General features: G+C 41.5%; 1 protein-coding gene across 5 annotated transcripts in view; it reads right to left on the bottom strand.

The window, feature by feature from the left end:
• The window catches only part of MAGI3 (membrane associated guanylate kinase, WW and PDZ domain containing 3), a 172417-nt gene that overhangs the window by 69109 nt on the left and 85968 nt on the right, over window positions 1–17340 (bottom strand). For all 5 annotated transcript variants that reach the window (XM_077334930.1, XM_077334932.1, XM_077334933.1 and 2 more), the window contains 2 exons: window positions 7431–7525; window positions 4860–5048 (listed from right to left, as the gene is read on the bottom strand). In XM_077334930.1, the coding sequence (XP_077191045.1) occupies window positions 4860–5048; window positions 7431–7525 (284 nt within the window). The remainder of the gene's footprint in view (window positions 1–4859; window positions 5049–7430; window positions 7526–17340) is intronic.

The following is a 17340-nucleotide window of genomic DNA, read 5'->3' as shown; positions in this document are numbered from 1 at the left end:
CAGAGAATAAATAGGTCACAGGGAATTATGAAGAAAATAACTCATAGGAACACACACACACACACACACACACACACACACACAAGGGCAACGTAACTAAAAACGAAAGGCAAGTTAATATCTCAACAAAAATAATAAGGTCACTGTGAAGAATGACTCAGACAGAATGTTCTCTTGCTACTGTGTTTGTACCAGTCAGAAGACAAACGAGAGGGAAGATGTTTGCCCCACTCCTCAAGGCACAGTCAATTATCATCACTCTGTAGTTAAGAGGAAGATCAGGAAGAGAGATGCCTGATCAGGGCTCACAGGGGTAGTCAACCTGTGGTCCTCCAGATGTCCATGGACTACAATTTCCATGAGCCCCTGGCAGTAATTGCTGGCAGAGGCTCATGGGAATTGTAGTCCATAAACATCTGGAGGACCACAGGTTGACTACCCCTGCTCTAGAAGATTCTGGAGACTGTTCCACAAAGCTGCATAACTCATATATACGGAAAAGTACAGCAATTACAAATAACTCACTAAAGTTACTGGAAATAGAGGCCAGAATTAACCTGTGTCCAAAACTGAAGTGCTACTAGAAGGCAGAATGGAGACAGTTTGGTGTAGTGGTTAGGAGTGCGTACTTCTAATCTGGAAAGCCGGGTTTGATTCTGCACTCCCCCACATTGGATACTATACAATTTAGCTGGGTGACCTTGGGCTCGCTATGGCACTGATAAAACTGTTCTCAGCCTCACCCACCTCTCAGGGTGTCTATTGTGGGGAGAGGAAGGGAAGGCGAATGTAAGCCGCTTTGAGACTCCTTCGGGTAGGGAAAAGTGGCATATAAGAACCAATTCTTTTTCTTCTTCTTCTTCTTCTACCCCAGGATTTAAGGTGTCATCCATTCTGGATGGGACTGCATTCCCTTGATAGAACAGTTTTATAATATGGGGGTACCCTTGGTTCTAGGCCTACTGCTAGACAAGCAGTTGACAGCTGTGGCCAGGAATGCCCTTTATTAGCTTCAACTAGCTCAATACAAGAGCCTCTTGTGGAGCAGAGTGGTAAGGCAGCAGGCATGCAGCCTGAAAGCTCTGCCCATGAGGTTGGGAGTTCAATCCCAGCAGCTGGCTCAAGGTTGACTCACCCTTCCATCCTTCCGAGGTCAGTAAAATGAGTACCCAGCTTGCTGGGGGGGGGTAAATGGTAATGACTGGCAAACCACCCCGTATTGAGTCTGCCATGAAAACGCTAGAGGGCATCACCCCAAGGGTCAGACATGACTCAGTGCTTGCACAGAGGATACCTTTACCTTTGCCTTAGCTCAATACAAGGATGAGTCTCCACTTTCTAATTGAGGTCAGAGAGTGTGCTAAATTGTATAGTATCCTAGCTAAGACCCTCCATGTCCTTTCAACTGGTTAGCTAGCTGTAGCCTTTCCTGGGCAGAAAGGAACTGGTCACTGTGATTCATATCCTTGTTAAACTGAGATTAGATTACTGCAATGGAGCTGCCCTTGAGAAATGTTGGGAAACTTCAGTTGGTACAGAATGCTGCAGTCAGGATGCTCACTGGAGTGGGTTGTAGGGACCATATATTCCATTCTTAGCCCACTTACACTGGCTCTCAGTTTGCTTCCAAGCACAATTCAACCTACTGTTGTTGATCTCCAAATTCCTTTATGGTTTGGGACCAACATAACTAAATGACCATCTAGTCCCTTATAAACTTTCCTGACCACTGAGATTGTCTTCAGAAGCCCTGCTTCTAAGATTAGGTTGGTGGCAACCTAGGAGAAGGTCTTCTAGGGCACAGAACCAAAGCTCTAGAACTATCTTCCCAAAGAGATTTGTCTGACCCCTTCTGTCACTATCTTCTGCCAGCCGGGAAATACTTTTTTTTGTTTCACTGGACATTCCCTCATTGATCCATCCTTACTAACCAATGTTTTAATCTTTTGTATGTTTTTATTTCTATTTTGTATGCATTTAAACTATTTTAAAACTGACACAATGTGTCAGATATGACTTCGCACCTAACAACAACAACAACAACAACAACAACAACAACAACAACAACAACATCAACAACAACAACAAAACTGTTTTTAAATTATTTGAATGTTTGAGGAGGGGGATGATTTTAGCCATGGGACAGAGCAGGAATCTCCCAGCACCACCTTCGGGGGCCAGTCTTTCAGACAGGACTCAAACCAATGTAATACAGTTCTGGTGCTGAGTGGCAGCCCAGTAGGATACCATGGTCAATGTTACTGAAGGCCATTCAGAGTTCCAGTAGAGCTAGTACATTTTCCCTGTCTAATTCTCAGTACAGGTTATCAACCAAAGCAACCTCTGTTCCAAATCCTGACCTAAAGCCAGATTGAAATGGGTTCAGAAGCCCATCTCTTCCAACAACCCCTGAGAAGCAACCACCTACTCTGCTCAAAAATGGAATATTAGGGACCAGCCAGAGGTTTTCCAACATGGTAGAGTTTGTGTGTTTGGAAAGGAAAGGAATATATACATTTAAAAATGAATAATATGTATTTGATGATGAATACAAAAATACTGTCAAAGAAATTGGGGAACATATTGGTTGTCCTCCTGGATTGTCAGTGAGGCTATAAAACAGAAACATTCTGTATAACATTTGGGACCGTTTGAGTCTGAGTCAAAGGGAATAAATGCACTGTGTTGTTAAAAAACATTTAAATATATTTTATACATTTAAAGTTTTAAACTATGTGATTTGGTATGGTTTCACTGGGTCTTGACCTTGTCAATACAGAAAAATTAAACGAAACAAAACAAAATTAAGGAAGTCACACATAAATGGTTTTACAAAACGAGAGCAGCATACAAAGCTCTACAAGCCTGGTGTTATGTCATGCATGGCTAAGATAAACTAGCAACTAAATTTAGAAAATCCTGCAAGAATTTGTAGCAGCTCTACCCTGGTCTTAGACAAAGCCAAAAGAATGAAAGAATAAAAGAATGAATTCTATTAGTTTTAAAGCTACTTCAGTCTCATAAACAACAAAGAATGCAGACAACTAACATTTTTGTAGGGTGGAGAAATTCATTACAGTATTTGCCGGCGTATAAGACAACTGGGCCTTTAAGACGACCCCCCAACATTTCCACTAAAAATATAGAGTTTGTTATGTACCCGGCCCGCCCCTGCATCTTCCTGTGACTGGCACTAGTGCGCAAGTGCAAGCTCTGCGTAGACAAGGGGCGGGATGGAGTGCCGCTGCTTCCCACTGAGCAGAACAGGCCGGTCATGCCGAAAAGGCTGGCACCCCTGTCTGATGCTCGCCGCAGCCACGCTGATGACCCGCCATGGCTGTGCTGGATACCGCGCAATACTGGATGGTGTGTAGAATGAGGTGGATGGGCATCGGGAGGCCACTATGGGCACCGGGCGAACATCGGGGGGCTACTATGGGCAGCTATGTCTATCCCAACTGAAGTGCACCCGGTGTATAGGACAACACCCCCACTTGGAGGCATGTTTTTCAAGGGAAAAAAGTAGTCTTATATGCCAGCAAATACGGTAAATATTTTATGAGTCAGATCAATGCAGAACTGAAAGAGATTAACAGTGCAACACTTACACCCTACTAAACTCATGCTTTAACTTTTCAGCATTGAATTGTAAAAGCACAAGTGAATCTTTTTCAACATCTAGAAATCAGAAGTAAAAATCCTCAATGATAATAACCTATGAAACTGTTTTTGTGCAGGACATGATTTAGTTTGTAACGTAGTGACAAGCATATTTAAAATCAAGAAGCCTTATATATTCTCTTTAAATGACTTTCAACTGGCAAACCATCTTGAAATATTACAAACATAACAAGAATTGACAAGAATATAAAATTTTTAATTTGTTAGTCTTGATCACTGAAATGAACTAAGGATCTCTCTGTGTATACCACAGCAAGACTAGAAGTACATTCAACAAAAGGAGTCAGTCACAGAGTGATATAGTATCCACAGAATTGTTTCTTAGGGAATCAATAAAACAAACCAAGTGGGAATGGAGGAGGTTGGGAATTGAACAGAGGAATTAAATAAGCACATGAAAGGCTGTGTGTAAAAAGATAATATTCTGAGTTTCAAGCACAAATTTTGAAGTGGAGCTTTCTGTAAATAATCACAATCTACATCCTTCATCCTGTACTAGGGACTAATATTTAAAATTAATTCTTTAAAAAGCTACATTTTAAAAAGCTTGGAAATAAGGGCACATAGTTGTATTTAACATCCACTCAGAAAACCTAACCAGCATGTCATTGAATTATCAAAACCACCTACTGTTTTCCTTATTTTTAATTACTTGAGCTCAGCTGTTGATTACTGCTTAGTGTACTTTCCATACAGATATTCTGAATAATTACTTAAATTGATATAACTATGAGAAGTTGTTGTAAGCCATTCAGTCGAGTTTTACTCTTGAGCCATAAGATCACTGAGAGCTGAACTCGACTGAATGGTTAACACAACTTTTCATTGTCAGATATGTCAATTTAAGGAATTATTCAGAGTATCTTTATTTTGGCATGACAAGTGTCCCTGCATAAGGGTCTTGCCTCTCAGGTTGGCAGGAGAAACAGTGGGGGTGGTAATGATGTTAGATTACATGCTGGCCATAATCCAGATGTGATATCAAACAACACTCTAGGAAATCCACGCTAATACCATAGTTTCTAGAGTATCAGCTTCTGTGATGACAATGTTATTTCTGCTCCTTCCAGCACTGAAGTTCTAGGGGACAATAGGCCGCCTCTTGGCTTTCCTTTCTGTACTACTCACTTCTTCAAGCACAGGTGTGATTTTTTAAAAAGAAGAGTATACCCACTCACCTGGTGCAATTTTACCATCCTGTGCAGCAGGTCCATCTTTCAGAACATTCTTTACCTGGAGAAACTCATCTGGCCTGTCTCCACCAATTATTGTAAAACCAAATCCCATAGTGCTTTTTTTTAGTGATGTCCGTATGAGTGCTCCTATTAACTGGGATGGGTCTCGGGTAAAGAGAGATTTCACTGGTTCTGCACACAAGAAAAAAATATTCCAAATCACATCAAGAAATCAGGTACCCTGCTAAAATAAGTCAGTATTACAGAACTAAATAATTTAATAAGAACACTTGACTACAAGAAAGATCAGCTACAGAGGTGCAGAGGTACAAGAAAGATCAGCTACATGCGTGCTGCGCAGCCGAAATCGCGCACGCGCAGCCAGGCCACGCATGTGCAATGCGAGGTGCGGCCTTGATTCCCTCTCCCCGCCCTCCCACAGTAAGAAGCTTCCTGGGCCGCAAGCTTGCGGCCTGGGAAGTTTTTTACTGCGGGGGGGGGGGGCGGGGAGAGGAAACCGCGGCCCGGCGCCCTGGCCTTCGCGGCCCGGCACCGGGCCACGGACCGCAGGTTGGGGACCACTGATGTAATGGATATAAGAGTGCTAAATAAATTCAGATATACAGAGAAAGCAGCACATGAAGTTATGATTACTTGTTTACAAAGACAACTCTAAGAAAGAAATTAAACTTGGACCTTCATCTTAAGCAAGAGACTACTGAAGTTTCTGACTAGAAATGAGAAGACTCAGGAGGAAAATACCCACCTCCCCATTTTCTCTCTTCCCCAGCAATGACATTAGAGATATAAAAAGACCCCTCTGAATTTTTAATCTCCTCCTGAGGATTGAAAATGATGAAAAACATGGACATTTCTGGGAGCACTAAAAAAAATCAGTGGAATATTTTCTGCTGTGGAATGAGTGAAATGCTTTAAAGATGATCTTTCATGCATTCAGAATATACAACACCACAGTTTTTGTGTTTCAGTATTAGCATTAGACAGTGTCAACCCCAGTATGTGTAAGCATACATATCATATTTCCATTTAAATTCAAATGGTTCTCTGCCATCCTGACTACACTCAAACAAATTGGCACTGACTAAGATTACATCTTATCTTTGAATGAGTCTTCCATAATGTGTCAAATTAAACAAAGGCTTTTTGATCAAGAATTTTAAAAAATCTATCCAACTGTTCCGACAACTTGTTCTCCCCGTGCTCTTTGGTCTCCAAGTGCAGCATGGGATAATGCTGGCTTATTTCTATAACTTGGCAAACCCCCTTTATTGCAGAGCATTTATGCTTGCTCAGCTTAACACTTTTCCATCCAAAGTACTACAAGGGAGATTTGCTAATATTCCTTTTGAAAATAGACTAAGTCCTTGTGAATTAAATGTTCCTGACACTATCCAACATATTTTACTAGACTGTCCCTTATTCATCATCCAGAGAAGGCATGTTATACGCCACTCTTAGACGGCTCGTGGCAGGTTACATATGTCTGAATAAAACCCCCATAAGACCCCAGACATAAAAACACAATTCATTAATCAGAAAAAGAAGATACGGCGGAAAAACTCACTCATTATTCTCAATCCCCCAATAACATCTCCTAGAGGGGTTGGTGGGAAGAGGGGCACAGATGGAACTCACAAACTGTCAGTCATGTCACTGTGTCTTGGAAGGGGGGGCATGCAGATCTTCCTAGATGCACCGACCTCAAGCATAGACCTGGCAGAAGAGCTCCGTTTTGCAGGCCCTGTGGAATGCCAAAAGCTCCTGCAGAGCCCACAGCTCCTCTGGGAGCTCATTCCATCAGGCAGGGGCCAGGACCAAAAAGGCCCTGGCTGAGGCCAGGCACACTTCCCTGGGGCTGGGAATGACTAAATATACTCCCCCCCCCCATTTCCATTTTTTTTAAAACATGTAGCTGCCTTTTAATTAATCATGCCCCTGATCCATCCTGGTAGTGGCTCTTCAGGTTCTCAGGGAGAAGTCTTTCACATCCCCTGCTGATTATATGACTTGTCCTTTTAACTGGATATACAGGGGGCTGAACCAGGGACCAAATGCTTTAAGCCACAGCACCACCTTCTTCTACCCTCCACCATCATTTTTTTCCATTTCAACATTTCTGGACATTTTACATTTCTAAATATGATTGTCCTAGTAAGCTACAGTTATTAATAGCAGTGAAAACCTTTAACAAATTGCTTATCAAAAGCTGTGTGTAGAAATATGTAGGGCCCATTTAATGCCTTCTTTTATTCTGAAACTAGATTTCCAAATCACTGTCCATCTACAAAATAGTCTGATTAGTACTAGTGGTTTTTAGAATGTTTTAACTGATTACAGCAATGCTCACCTAGGACATTTCAATAGCAACAAGAGCAAGTAGTTCATAACTTCAATTACATAATTAATACCCAAAGTTTTGAAATTCTGTCTAAATTCATTTACATTAAAATCTTATATTAGACTTGGGTTTGCAAAAAGCAGGACAAGACCATGAGACCTAAATACACATTTCTTGAGGAGTGCATAGCAGCAAGAAATCATCAAATGTAATACCTGCATTTGTAGGGCCTCCATCATTTTGCCCCAGCTGTTTTTTTCGTTTGGCTTCCAAGACTGGATTTTCAAACTGGGTTTTCTGGTTAATGTGACTGTAAAATATGCAAAATATTCATGAACTTTCATTATGAAATATATTTTCAACAGAAAATACATATATACTAGTGACCCTGCAACAAGCATTGTTTACATTTTTCTCAGACCAGCAATGAAATGTCAACATGAATTGAATTGAGCCTCTCTCGTTTTACTTTTATCAAAAGGCACTGAAGGCTTAAGGAACCAAGTGAATCTTTATTTATTTATGTGGATAAATGCATTTTTCTTCGGAGGTCTGGACTGTGCAACACCTTCACCTTTAGTTTCAAAATGGTTTTCTCTCTTTCAGCAGAGAACAGACAGGAGGGGAGAAGTTAATCCAGCCTCACCTCAGCCCCCCTTTTAAAATGCTAACAGTTCTCTAAACAGGAGAGAGTGGGATGGTCAACCTCCCCCCCCCCCAACTTCTCAAAAGCTGGAAAGCTGACCTCTAGTAGGGAACAGAGTTTTGGAGATTGGAAATCTTAGAGAAGTCTTTTCCTGAAGACTTCAAGAAAAGCTTTTTTGACCTGACTTAACCCCTGGGCAAACAGAGATGGAAAAACTCCTAGACACATAAAGGAGGATCTCCTTGGTTCGAATGCCATCTAGGAAGAACACACTACCTGTGTCCATGCTGAAGGTGGTGATTGACATGTAGGGGACTGTAGGCCTGAGCAAAGATGCCAAATAATAGGAACCTTTTAGAAACACTAACAAATTAAGAAGCCTGCCTTATATTAACTAGGGCATGCACAGTGGAATGGACAGAGGAATTGCATGTTTTCTTTTGGATCTCTTGGTCAATCTGTTGCTGTGCTGAAAGTATGCACGTAGGCATTTTCTTTTTTAAAAATGGTGTATAACTTTTAATGCTGGAAACAGTTCTCTGTAACTCATACATCTCTACTGTTTTGGACACTGTATTTTAAAACAAGCACTAGGACAAGGACAGTGCAATCAGTTGGCAAGCTGTTACACTCACAGTGGTGAATAAGTGCAGCAAGCACTTGTTAGGGGTGACACAAGCATGAGGTGAAGGCTTAGAATGCAATGCAGAGAAGGGAAGCTGGGAAACCATGTCCTCTCAGGAGGTAACTCATAGACCGTTTATGCACTGAGAACTTCACTGCCCCACCTCCCTGTCAGGAGCACAGATCGGTGGTGGATGAGGTGAACCAGGCCAAATGCTCCCCCATGTGGGTGCAGGAAGACGTGGGGCAACCTGCCACGACTAAAACTCCAGCCTGCAGCCCAGCATGAAACCTCCAGTGCATAAACGGTCATACAAAGGCAGTGGTTGAAGTGAAAAAGGAAGGGTAAAGCTCCTCTGAGAGTTGGGAAAGCTGGGTGGATGACCTTGGAGAGCTACTGGTGCTCAGGCACTTCGGAAGGCAAGATGGAACAGGGCTTGCAGGTCAGCAGGGTTGTTCTGCCACAATTAGAACAATATTATGCCTCCTCTCTAGAGTTTTTCTCTAGTGGCTTACATGTAAAAATTACACTACAAAACTATACAATTTTCAATTAAGAAGAACAAGCCATTAAATACCTGCCATGGACATAAAATAGTATAAAAGTACCCATTAACCAAACCTCCAATAAGAATCAAGTAACAGAACAGCAAAGGAAAATCAAACCCCTCAACTCGCATCCACTCGCAGGCAACATACAGTAACCACGATAGGATTTTCAGAGCAAGAGATGTCCAGAGGTGGTTTGCCACTGCCTGCCTCTGTGTAGCAACCCTGGGCTTCTTTAGTGGTCTCCTAAATACTAACTACGGCTGACTCTGCCTAGCTTCTGAGAGTTGGTCGTATTAGGGTAGCCGGGGCTATCAAGGTCCGGGAATTATCTTTCTTATGAATGAAAACTGTAGCGGCAGCTTCAAGAAAGAAGACTGAGTAAAACAGTGCAAGAGAAAGCACTTCTCTGCCTAAAAGTCTTTCACTCCATCTGCTTTTCTTTCAGAAGAGATTAGTTCTAGGCTTGGAAGCCAATTGGGGGATGGGAAACAGATGGGCAAAAGGGGTGTGTGACAAGAAGGGGGGGATAGAAAGGGAAAGGAATTCAGCTTCTGCCTCCCACATATGCTGAGCTTAAAAAAAGGCCCTACATTTTATAGGAATTTGGGACATGTCATCATAACCTCTAACTTGTCACATCCATGCGACATTCTATTATTTACACCAAAACTTGCTTGTATATAAATTTAACATAAACAATCCAGAAAATATTTAAACAATCAACAATTTGGAATGAAAAAAATAGATGAAGCAAAGTGTATAGAAGTAGTGCCAATTTCACAAGCTGAATAAATAGAATGCATTTTATCATTTGTATTTGATTTAATATAATACCCACTATGACTTAAGACACCAATGCTTCTAACAAGGGGAACTGAATGACTCCAACTTTTCTGATTTTGATACATGTCTTCATTATACAACTAAGAGAAGCATCAGTTAAACACTGACACTGATGGGTCTTGCAACCATCCTGATTGATTCATATAGTATCTCCATGGTTCAAGTCAACAAATAATTTAGTGTATTCTAAAGTTTAGTCACATAAACAATCATTAAACTGGTTCTGGAAGGCCTCTTTAGACCTCTTTTCTCAATAATGAGAAAAGAAATAAAAAGGACAATTAACTTGGCATTTCCACGTAATAGATAAAGAATGTACAGCCTATTAATGACTAAAATGATAAAATTTAGAAACGAATTCTGATTATTAACGCATAGATTATTAGGTTAGCTTCTAAGCAAAGATGCTGTGGACTAGATGCCGCATTTGACTGTCATTTAAAGGAGAATATATAAAGTGCAACTTACTGTTTTGTATTCCAAAATCACAAGATTATTCACTGAGACTAGGCATAAAATGAGTACATGCTTCAATGAGTTTTACAAGATTTATACAAATCTCAAAACCAGCACTATAATACAACTTCAAATGAAGTATGTATAATGAACTCTCCCATTATACCATACAGTTTTGGAACTGCTTCATACGTTTCTCAAATCCAGATTCTTCACTAGTTATTAAAAACATGTCCACTTCTATGCAACTACAGCCTTTTTAATCCAGATTGGTTTACATCAGAGGTGGGCAGAAGATATGCCACCATCCACTGGCATATGCAGATTGCTGGCCGTAATGATGATTCATATAAACATGCTGAACTAGTGGCAACTTTAAGCAACAGTGCATACTCAGATCCCATAATACAGCTCTTACGGCCTGGACATGGCCAGAGGCTCTTCTGGACAGGGCTGGTTTATTCATGTAGCACATATATCATGTGCCCATGCTTACAGGCAGTGCCATCCTCCAGGATCTGGGCCACAGCCTCCCCCCCCTTTTCTCTTGACCTTTTATGGCATGAAGATGTTAGGATTGCAGCATTAAAGTGCTGAGGCAGGAAGGAAGGTGGCTGTGTTGTGCAGGCACAGCCCTAGGAAAGTGGAGCCAAGAGATCTGGCAGGAACTAAAAGCGCCTCCACACACATGCTTTCTGCACCACAGCACGGAGAAGAAGTAGCCTGCTTTGTCCTCCTCCATGTGAGCCTGGTCCCTTTCTCACCCACTGCCACCTTGCTGCCACTGTTGCTCCTTACTCTGTGCCCTGTGCTAATATTGCCTCCATTGCCTCTCCCTTACAGCACGGGCTCTCAAAGGAGGCAGCAGCACGCCTTCCAACATACTCCCAGCCAGGTGTCTTTTTAAAAAGTGACTTTGGTTGATGGAGGTCTTGAAGGACACTCAGAGTGACACCCCTTTCCACTGTTGGGGGCCCTTTCTCCTCCATTCTGGCTGCTCCCAACGCAGGCATGCCCTGCTAGGGCCCCACAAATCCTTAAACTGGCTCTTTGACTTCTGTAATCAGCTCATGGCTTGCAGCCCTGAATAAGCCAGGGCCATCCCAGAATGTTGGAGTTGTGTAAGCTGCTCTGAATCCCTACTGGGGATAGGTAGAGGGTAGATATGTTTAAATAATTAAATTAAAAAATCATCACTGATAAATATGCTTAAGAGATCCTGGAAATGTACTGTTGCCTTGTATGTGTAAAATACACCAGAGCTCAGAGGTCCCAGTGGTAAAATATAGTAAGTATATACCATATAAAATGAAAATTAACCTATCACACCTCCTGTAATTCAGTATGCAGTTTTTAATTTTGCAACTAAAATGCAATATGGCAATCTAAAAGTGCAGGCATCTTCAAATGGCATCCAGCCCTACAAGTTTACACAGTTCTGATTTCCCAGTGGAGGGATTATCTGGGAAAAAATAATTGCAGCTCTATCTAACAGTGACAGAGAACACACACAATATGACAAGCAGAAAAATGCTTAGCTTTCTGTTGTATCTTCATTTAATATATATACTGAATTGCTTTATTTTTAATGTCCCCATCAAGCTATCAAAGTCAACTCTACATTATCAGACCAAGATCCATGTATTCCATAATTCTGTTTCCAGCAGTGGCCAACAAGAAGACCATGGTAGCTCATAAGTGAAAGGTGAAAATTATGCCCATTCCTTTCAACCCCTACATCCAGTGTGAAGAAGCATACATGCTTATCATGGATATTACCAATCTTCTTTCCCAACAGCCACAGATAGCATTTTCTTAGCCACGTGTGGCTGTGCTTTGCAGATAGCTAAATCTGTAGATCTGGGTGACATGGAGTCTAAAGAGATTTTTCTGCACACGTGAGTGCAAGTGTGCAGAAAAATCTGAAATGTTTTAAAAAATACATGGGGTGTTAAATTCTCTCACTCCAACTAAATCCTTAACTGTTTAGTAGAGCTTGGGAGCCACAGTGGGCTGTCTGGGAGCTGCTCTGGGTCCTGCTGTTGTGGCAATAAATGCCAGGAGCCATTTACGGCCCTTCTGCAGCGGCCACTGGGAGCAACTCCAGACTCAGAGTGGCTGTTAGACATTGCTGATGCCAGGTTTCAATGTGGGTGTTTGGGTTGGATTCAGGAGGGGAGGGGGAGATAAGATTCCCCCCTCTCTGAGTTTCCTGGGGCCCATACTTGTTATCTCTAATTCTTAAATCTAGAGAATGGAGCCAACAAAGATCTTTCTACAAACTTGATAAAAGCTCTAGGGCTCATTCTGGACAGGTTGGATAACTGTCAAGCCTCCACACACAGTCTGGGAGTGGTGTGCTGCCAGACAGATAGTTTCAAGGGAGGAGAACTCATGAAGTTGTCGCACAAGCTGAAGGTCAGAGCCGAAAGAGTTGCTCACACAAGCAGTCGAATCAGACAAGGGCAGAAGAGGGTCCATAAGCCAGGTCACTAGCTGAAGGTCAGTAGAGTACACAGAATTGATCAAGACAAGATAGCAGGGGCAAGGAGTGCAAGCTCAGGTTTAAGCGCCCTTGCCTGCACAGCAAACATTTTGCATCCAACCTAGTTTAAAGCTTGACACTCAGCTAACCACGAACAGGTGCTCATCCAATCTCCTCCTAAAAACTTCCAATGAAGGAGACTCCACCACCCTCCGAGGCGGCATATTCCATATACCAAGAGCACTCACTATAAGAAAATGTTTTCTAATAGTTAAGTGGAACTTCCTTCCCTGTAATTTGAACCTACAGCTCCTAGTCCCCCTCTCTAAAGCTAGAGTAAACAAGTTTATGTAGTTAAATGCAGCTATCATATAATCCCTTGTCCTCCTCTTCTCCAAGCTACACATACCCAGTTCTCAGCACCTCTCCTTGTAAGACATGGATCCCAATCCTTCAACCATCCTAGTCACCCATCTCTAAATACAATTCAACTTGTCAATTTTATTTTTGAACTGCAGTGTCCAGGACACAATATTACAAATGAGATCTAACTAATATGAAATAGACTGGTATAACTTTCCTTGCTTGTTCTCTCGTTCTCTCATTCTAATCTACCTCACACAACTTTCATAAGAATATAATGGAGGGAGAAAACATGATGTAAGCTGCTTTGTATCCCCACTGGGAAGAGGTGAGGTATAGTTGAAGTACATAACAACACTGAAGATTGGGAAGGGTAGATACAAGAAAAGATAGTTGGTGGGTGGGAAGACCAGAAAGAAGCAGAGAAAGGGAAAGGATCTGGGGGATGCCAGGAGTACAGAAAGGGGAAGTAGTGTGGGGAAGGAGATATGGGTCCCTGCTTGTAATGTACCTAATAGCAAATATCAATCACAAAAAAAGAAAAACCAAGCCACCTACAAACAGGACAGGGATTGGTACAATTACAGATAGTAATTGTGCTAAATTTTCAAATGCTATGGATGTTTGCTTGAGAGGGAGAAGCAACCTCTATATGAAAGGAGAAAATTAGCTGAATACCAAGTTGGATATTGTTCATCATTAAAAAATTCAACTAGTGCTAAACCTGGAAAACTGACAAATTTCTAGAAAATGTTTCTCTCTGGTCTTGGTGAACATTTCTTATTTTTTTAAGGAAATGGCATTGGGATAACTGGATGCCTCAAAGATGTCATATCTTGTATTTCCATTCCGGTTTCCAATTTCAATATATATATATTAATGAAACGGAAGGAGCACAGAAAAGGACAATGAACTTGAAGAAGTAGGTGGAATACCTTCTGTGTATGGAAAGGCCCAAACAGTTTCTTTTTAATGTAGAATAAAGAAATCTAGATGATTGGTAATTATGTAGAGAGATTTTTTTCTAAATTTCTCGTAATGCTTGATTGAGGATCACACAGTGAGGTTACCTTTGTATGAGGTTCAGTAAATGGATAATGCAAAAACAAGGGAATGTGTTTATTTAAATAGCATTTTATTAGCTGGAATGGACTACCCTAACAAGTTTGTTAGTTTAGGTGAGACTGTATGACTGCATGAACAAACATGTTTGTTTATGGTAGGTACAGAAAGGTGATGTCGGATCAGGGATCATGATGACAACTGTGCCATGGGATCGCCAAGGGTCGGACAGGACTGAATGGTTGACAACAACAACAACAGACAGGCTTGTTCCCAGACTCATGTATTGTCTCCATTCATGCACGCAGCAAATTAAAGTTGAACTCCAATCAAATGCCACAGTTTGCTATGACTTTCTAGTGCTTCTGGAAACCATTTAGTCTCATCCTTTGATGACTTCAGAATTAACCAGCTGAAGAGACATAGTGTCGGAGAATTTTCTTCCCCTGCACTGAATTACCTTCTCCATGTTTCTGGAAGCTTTTATACATACCCCATTCCCTGACTCTACCTAGGGATCTTTATAAAAGCGGAAACTCTAACTTTGTATCTGCCTTCATAACAGGTGGCATAAAGTTTGCAATATGGTGCTTGCACTAGAGAAAACAATCTGAGGAGCCCACAGTGAATTGTGTATGTGTGTGTGGGGGGGCAATGGTTTGAATAGTGCTGTCTTGGTCCAGGCAGGCATCTAGGGCAAAGGATATAGTCCAAAACCAGTTTAGGGTCAGAGCATAGCTATTTAAAAGTCCAAGCATCAAACCAGAAGGTCAGATGAAAACAGCACAAAGCCAGGTGACAGTCCAGAAGGCCATAGCACTTGTGTATACATACACATTGTAGAAAAGTTGCTTCTACACTGGAGTCATTTAAGGCAAATCCAATTCCTTAACCTGTTGAGTCATCCAGGGACAAATGAAAGTTTTCAATGGCTGAGCAGCCTATAGGCTGTCAGCCCTGATCCTGCAATGACTCCAGCCACACACTATGGCACTGGTCCTGTGCCTCACTCTGGGCCTGCCTTCTCCAGTGTTCCAAGGGCTCTGGGTGAGGCTGGGGGCTACAATGCTTTGATCCCAGTTTACAGGGCTGAGGGTGTGGCATGCTGAGTCTTCCTGTCTGTATCTGAGACTCTCCACTTTGTCTGGTGAATCTTCCTGCAGCATCTGAGGGCTGTGGCCGGCTTCCTCAATCTCTTCCTCATCTGAGGAGGTATTTGTAGGTAGGTCCAGAAGAAGTGCATACAAATACATAGCATATACCTTGTCCTCCAGGACACCATAAGCTCCCAGGGGCTTGAGCAGACAAATTTCTTCTCTCATACCTAGTACATATAACTATCTCTTCATACAACATACAGTGTGCTTAATCTTCACCAGGTTATTTTGTCATTGTTTAGATTGGATGCTAATGCCACATGCTGAAATTAGCATGAATTTGTTTCAGTTCCTTGTCACTTCTCCAGGTTTAGCACTAGTTGAATTTCTTATTGTGAACCATATCCTAACTTGGTATTCAGCTAATTTTCTCCTATCATATAGATCGCGTCTCCCTCTCAAGGAAACATCCATAGTGTTTGAAAAATTAGCACAATTATAGATAATAATATGTCTTACTGGCATCAACAATAATTAAACCTTTGGTTGGACATGCAACAGCTCTGGTTAGTAATAATTTATGTACCAGATATTTATTGTCATTATTCAACACTGCAGATTACTATCAATCTGTACTAATCTGGGAATTAAGCCGCATATTTCCTAGTGATTTTTATGCTGCTTTGCATCCCTAGCACGTTATGCATCTAATTATAAAGAAAGATACCAGAACTAATTATCCTGGAATGCATGCATGCTATTGGAATGAAATACATCAGAGCAATGTTCTGCAGTTAAAATGATGGAATACCTGTGAGCCTTTTCCAATGGGTATTCAGGATTGGGAGGGTTGATATTTGTATGAGACAACTACTGATTCAGGATGAAATATTCCAGTTATGTATTTGGAAGTCAAAACTCCATCTTCTCATTACTAAAATACAGAATGTCTTAGAAACTGAACAGCCACCCAAATGGGTTGCCAGACAGCACTTAATAGCTATCATTTATTCATCACTGAATGGTATAGTGTTTAAAGTGCTGGACTAGGATCTGAGAAACCAATGTTCAAATTTCCACTCTGCCATGGAAGCTTCCTGGGGGACCTTGGGCCAGTCATACACTCTCAGCCTAATTCACGGGGTTGCTGTGAGGATAAAACAGAGGAGAAGAGAAAGATGTAAGCCACTTTGGGTCCCTATTGGGGAGAAAGTTGGGATACAAATACAGTAAATAAAATCTGTATCCCACTTTGCCTCCCAGGAGGTCATAGACATGTACATGGCTATATGCTATTGTATCCTCACAACCTTGGACAATCAGGGATACTCTCATTAAACCTGATTAATTAAAAAAAACTGAACCAGACATTTAGGCAGCAAAAAAAAGTATCAAAATTTAATAACCTATAGCAACTATATTTGCATTCAGATAATCTGAGTAAAAAAGGAAAATTTAGCCAGATTATTCTTTTTTCATATTTTTTTTAGCTGCCAAAATGGTCAAGCAAAAAAATCCAATACAAAATTTGGGATTTTTGGGGTCTGCTTGACAGCTGGGGTTAAAGCATTTAAAGGGGCCAAGATCTCTTTAAATGCCTCAGACTCAGTTCACTCCAAGCTCTGACTTTGTGGCTTGCAACAGAGAAGATATTTAAAGAAGAAGAGTTGGTTCTTATATGCCGGTTTTCTCTACCCAAAGGAGTCTCAAAGTGGCTTACAATCGCTTTCCCTGTTTTCCCCCCACAACAGACAGCCTGCGAGGTAGGTGAGGCTGAGAGAGCCCTGATATTACTGCTTGGCCAGAACAGCTTTATCAGTGCTATGATGAGCCCAAGGTCACCCAGCTGGCTGCATGTGAGGGAGTGCAAAATCAAACCCGGCTCGCCAGATTAGAAGTCCGCACACCTAACAACTACACCAAGCCTCCTTTAAATGCCTTGGAGTCAGTTAACTTCAAGCCATGACTCCGCTGCTTGGAGTGGAGACTGACATTTG

Source organism: Paroedura picta, chromosome 4 (assembly GCF_049243985.1).
Source record: "Paroedura picta isolate Pp20150507F chromosome 4, Ppicta_v3.0, whole genome shotgun sequence".
NCBI lineage: Eukaryota > Metazoa > Chordata > Lepidosauria > Squamata > Gekkonidae > Paroedura > Paroedura picta.
This window is presented reverse-complemented; position numbering and strand designations above follow the sequence as displayed.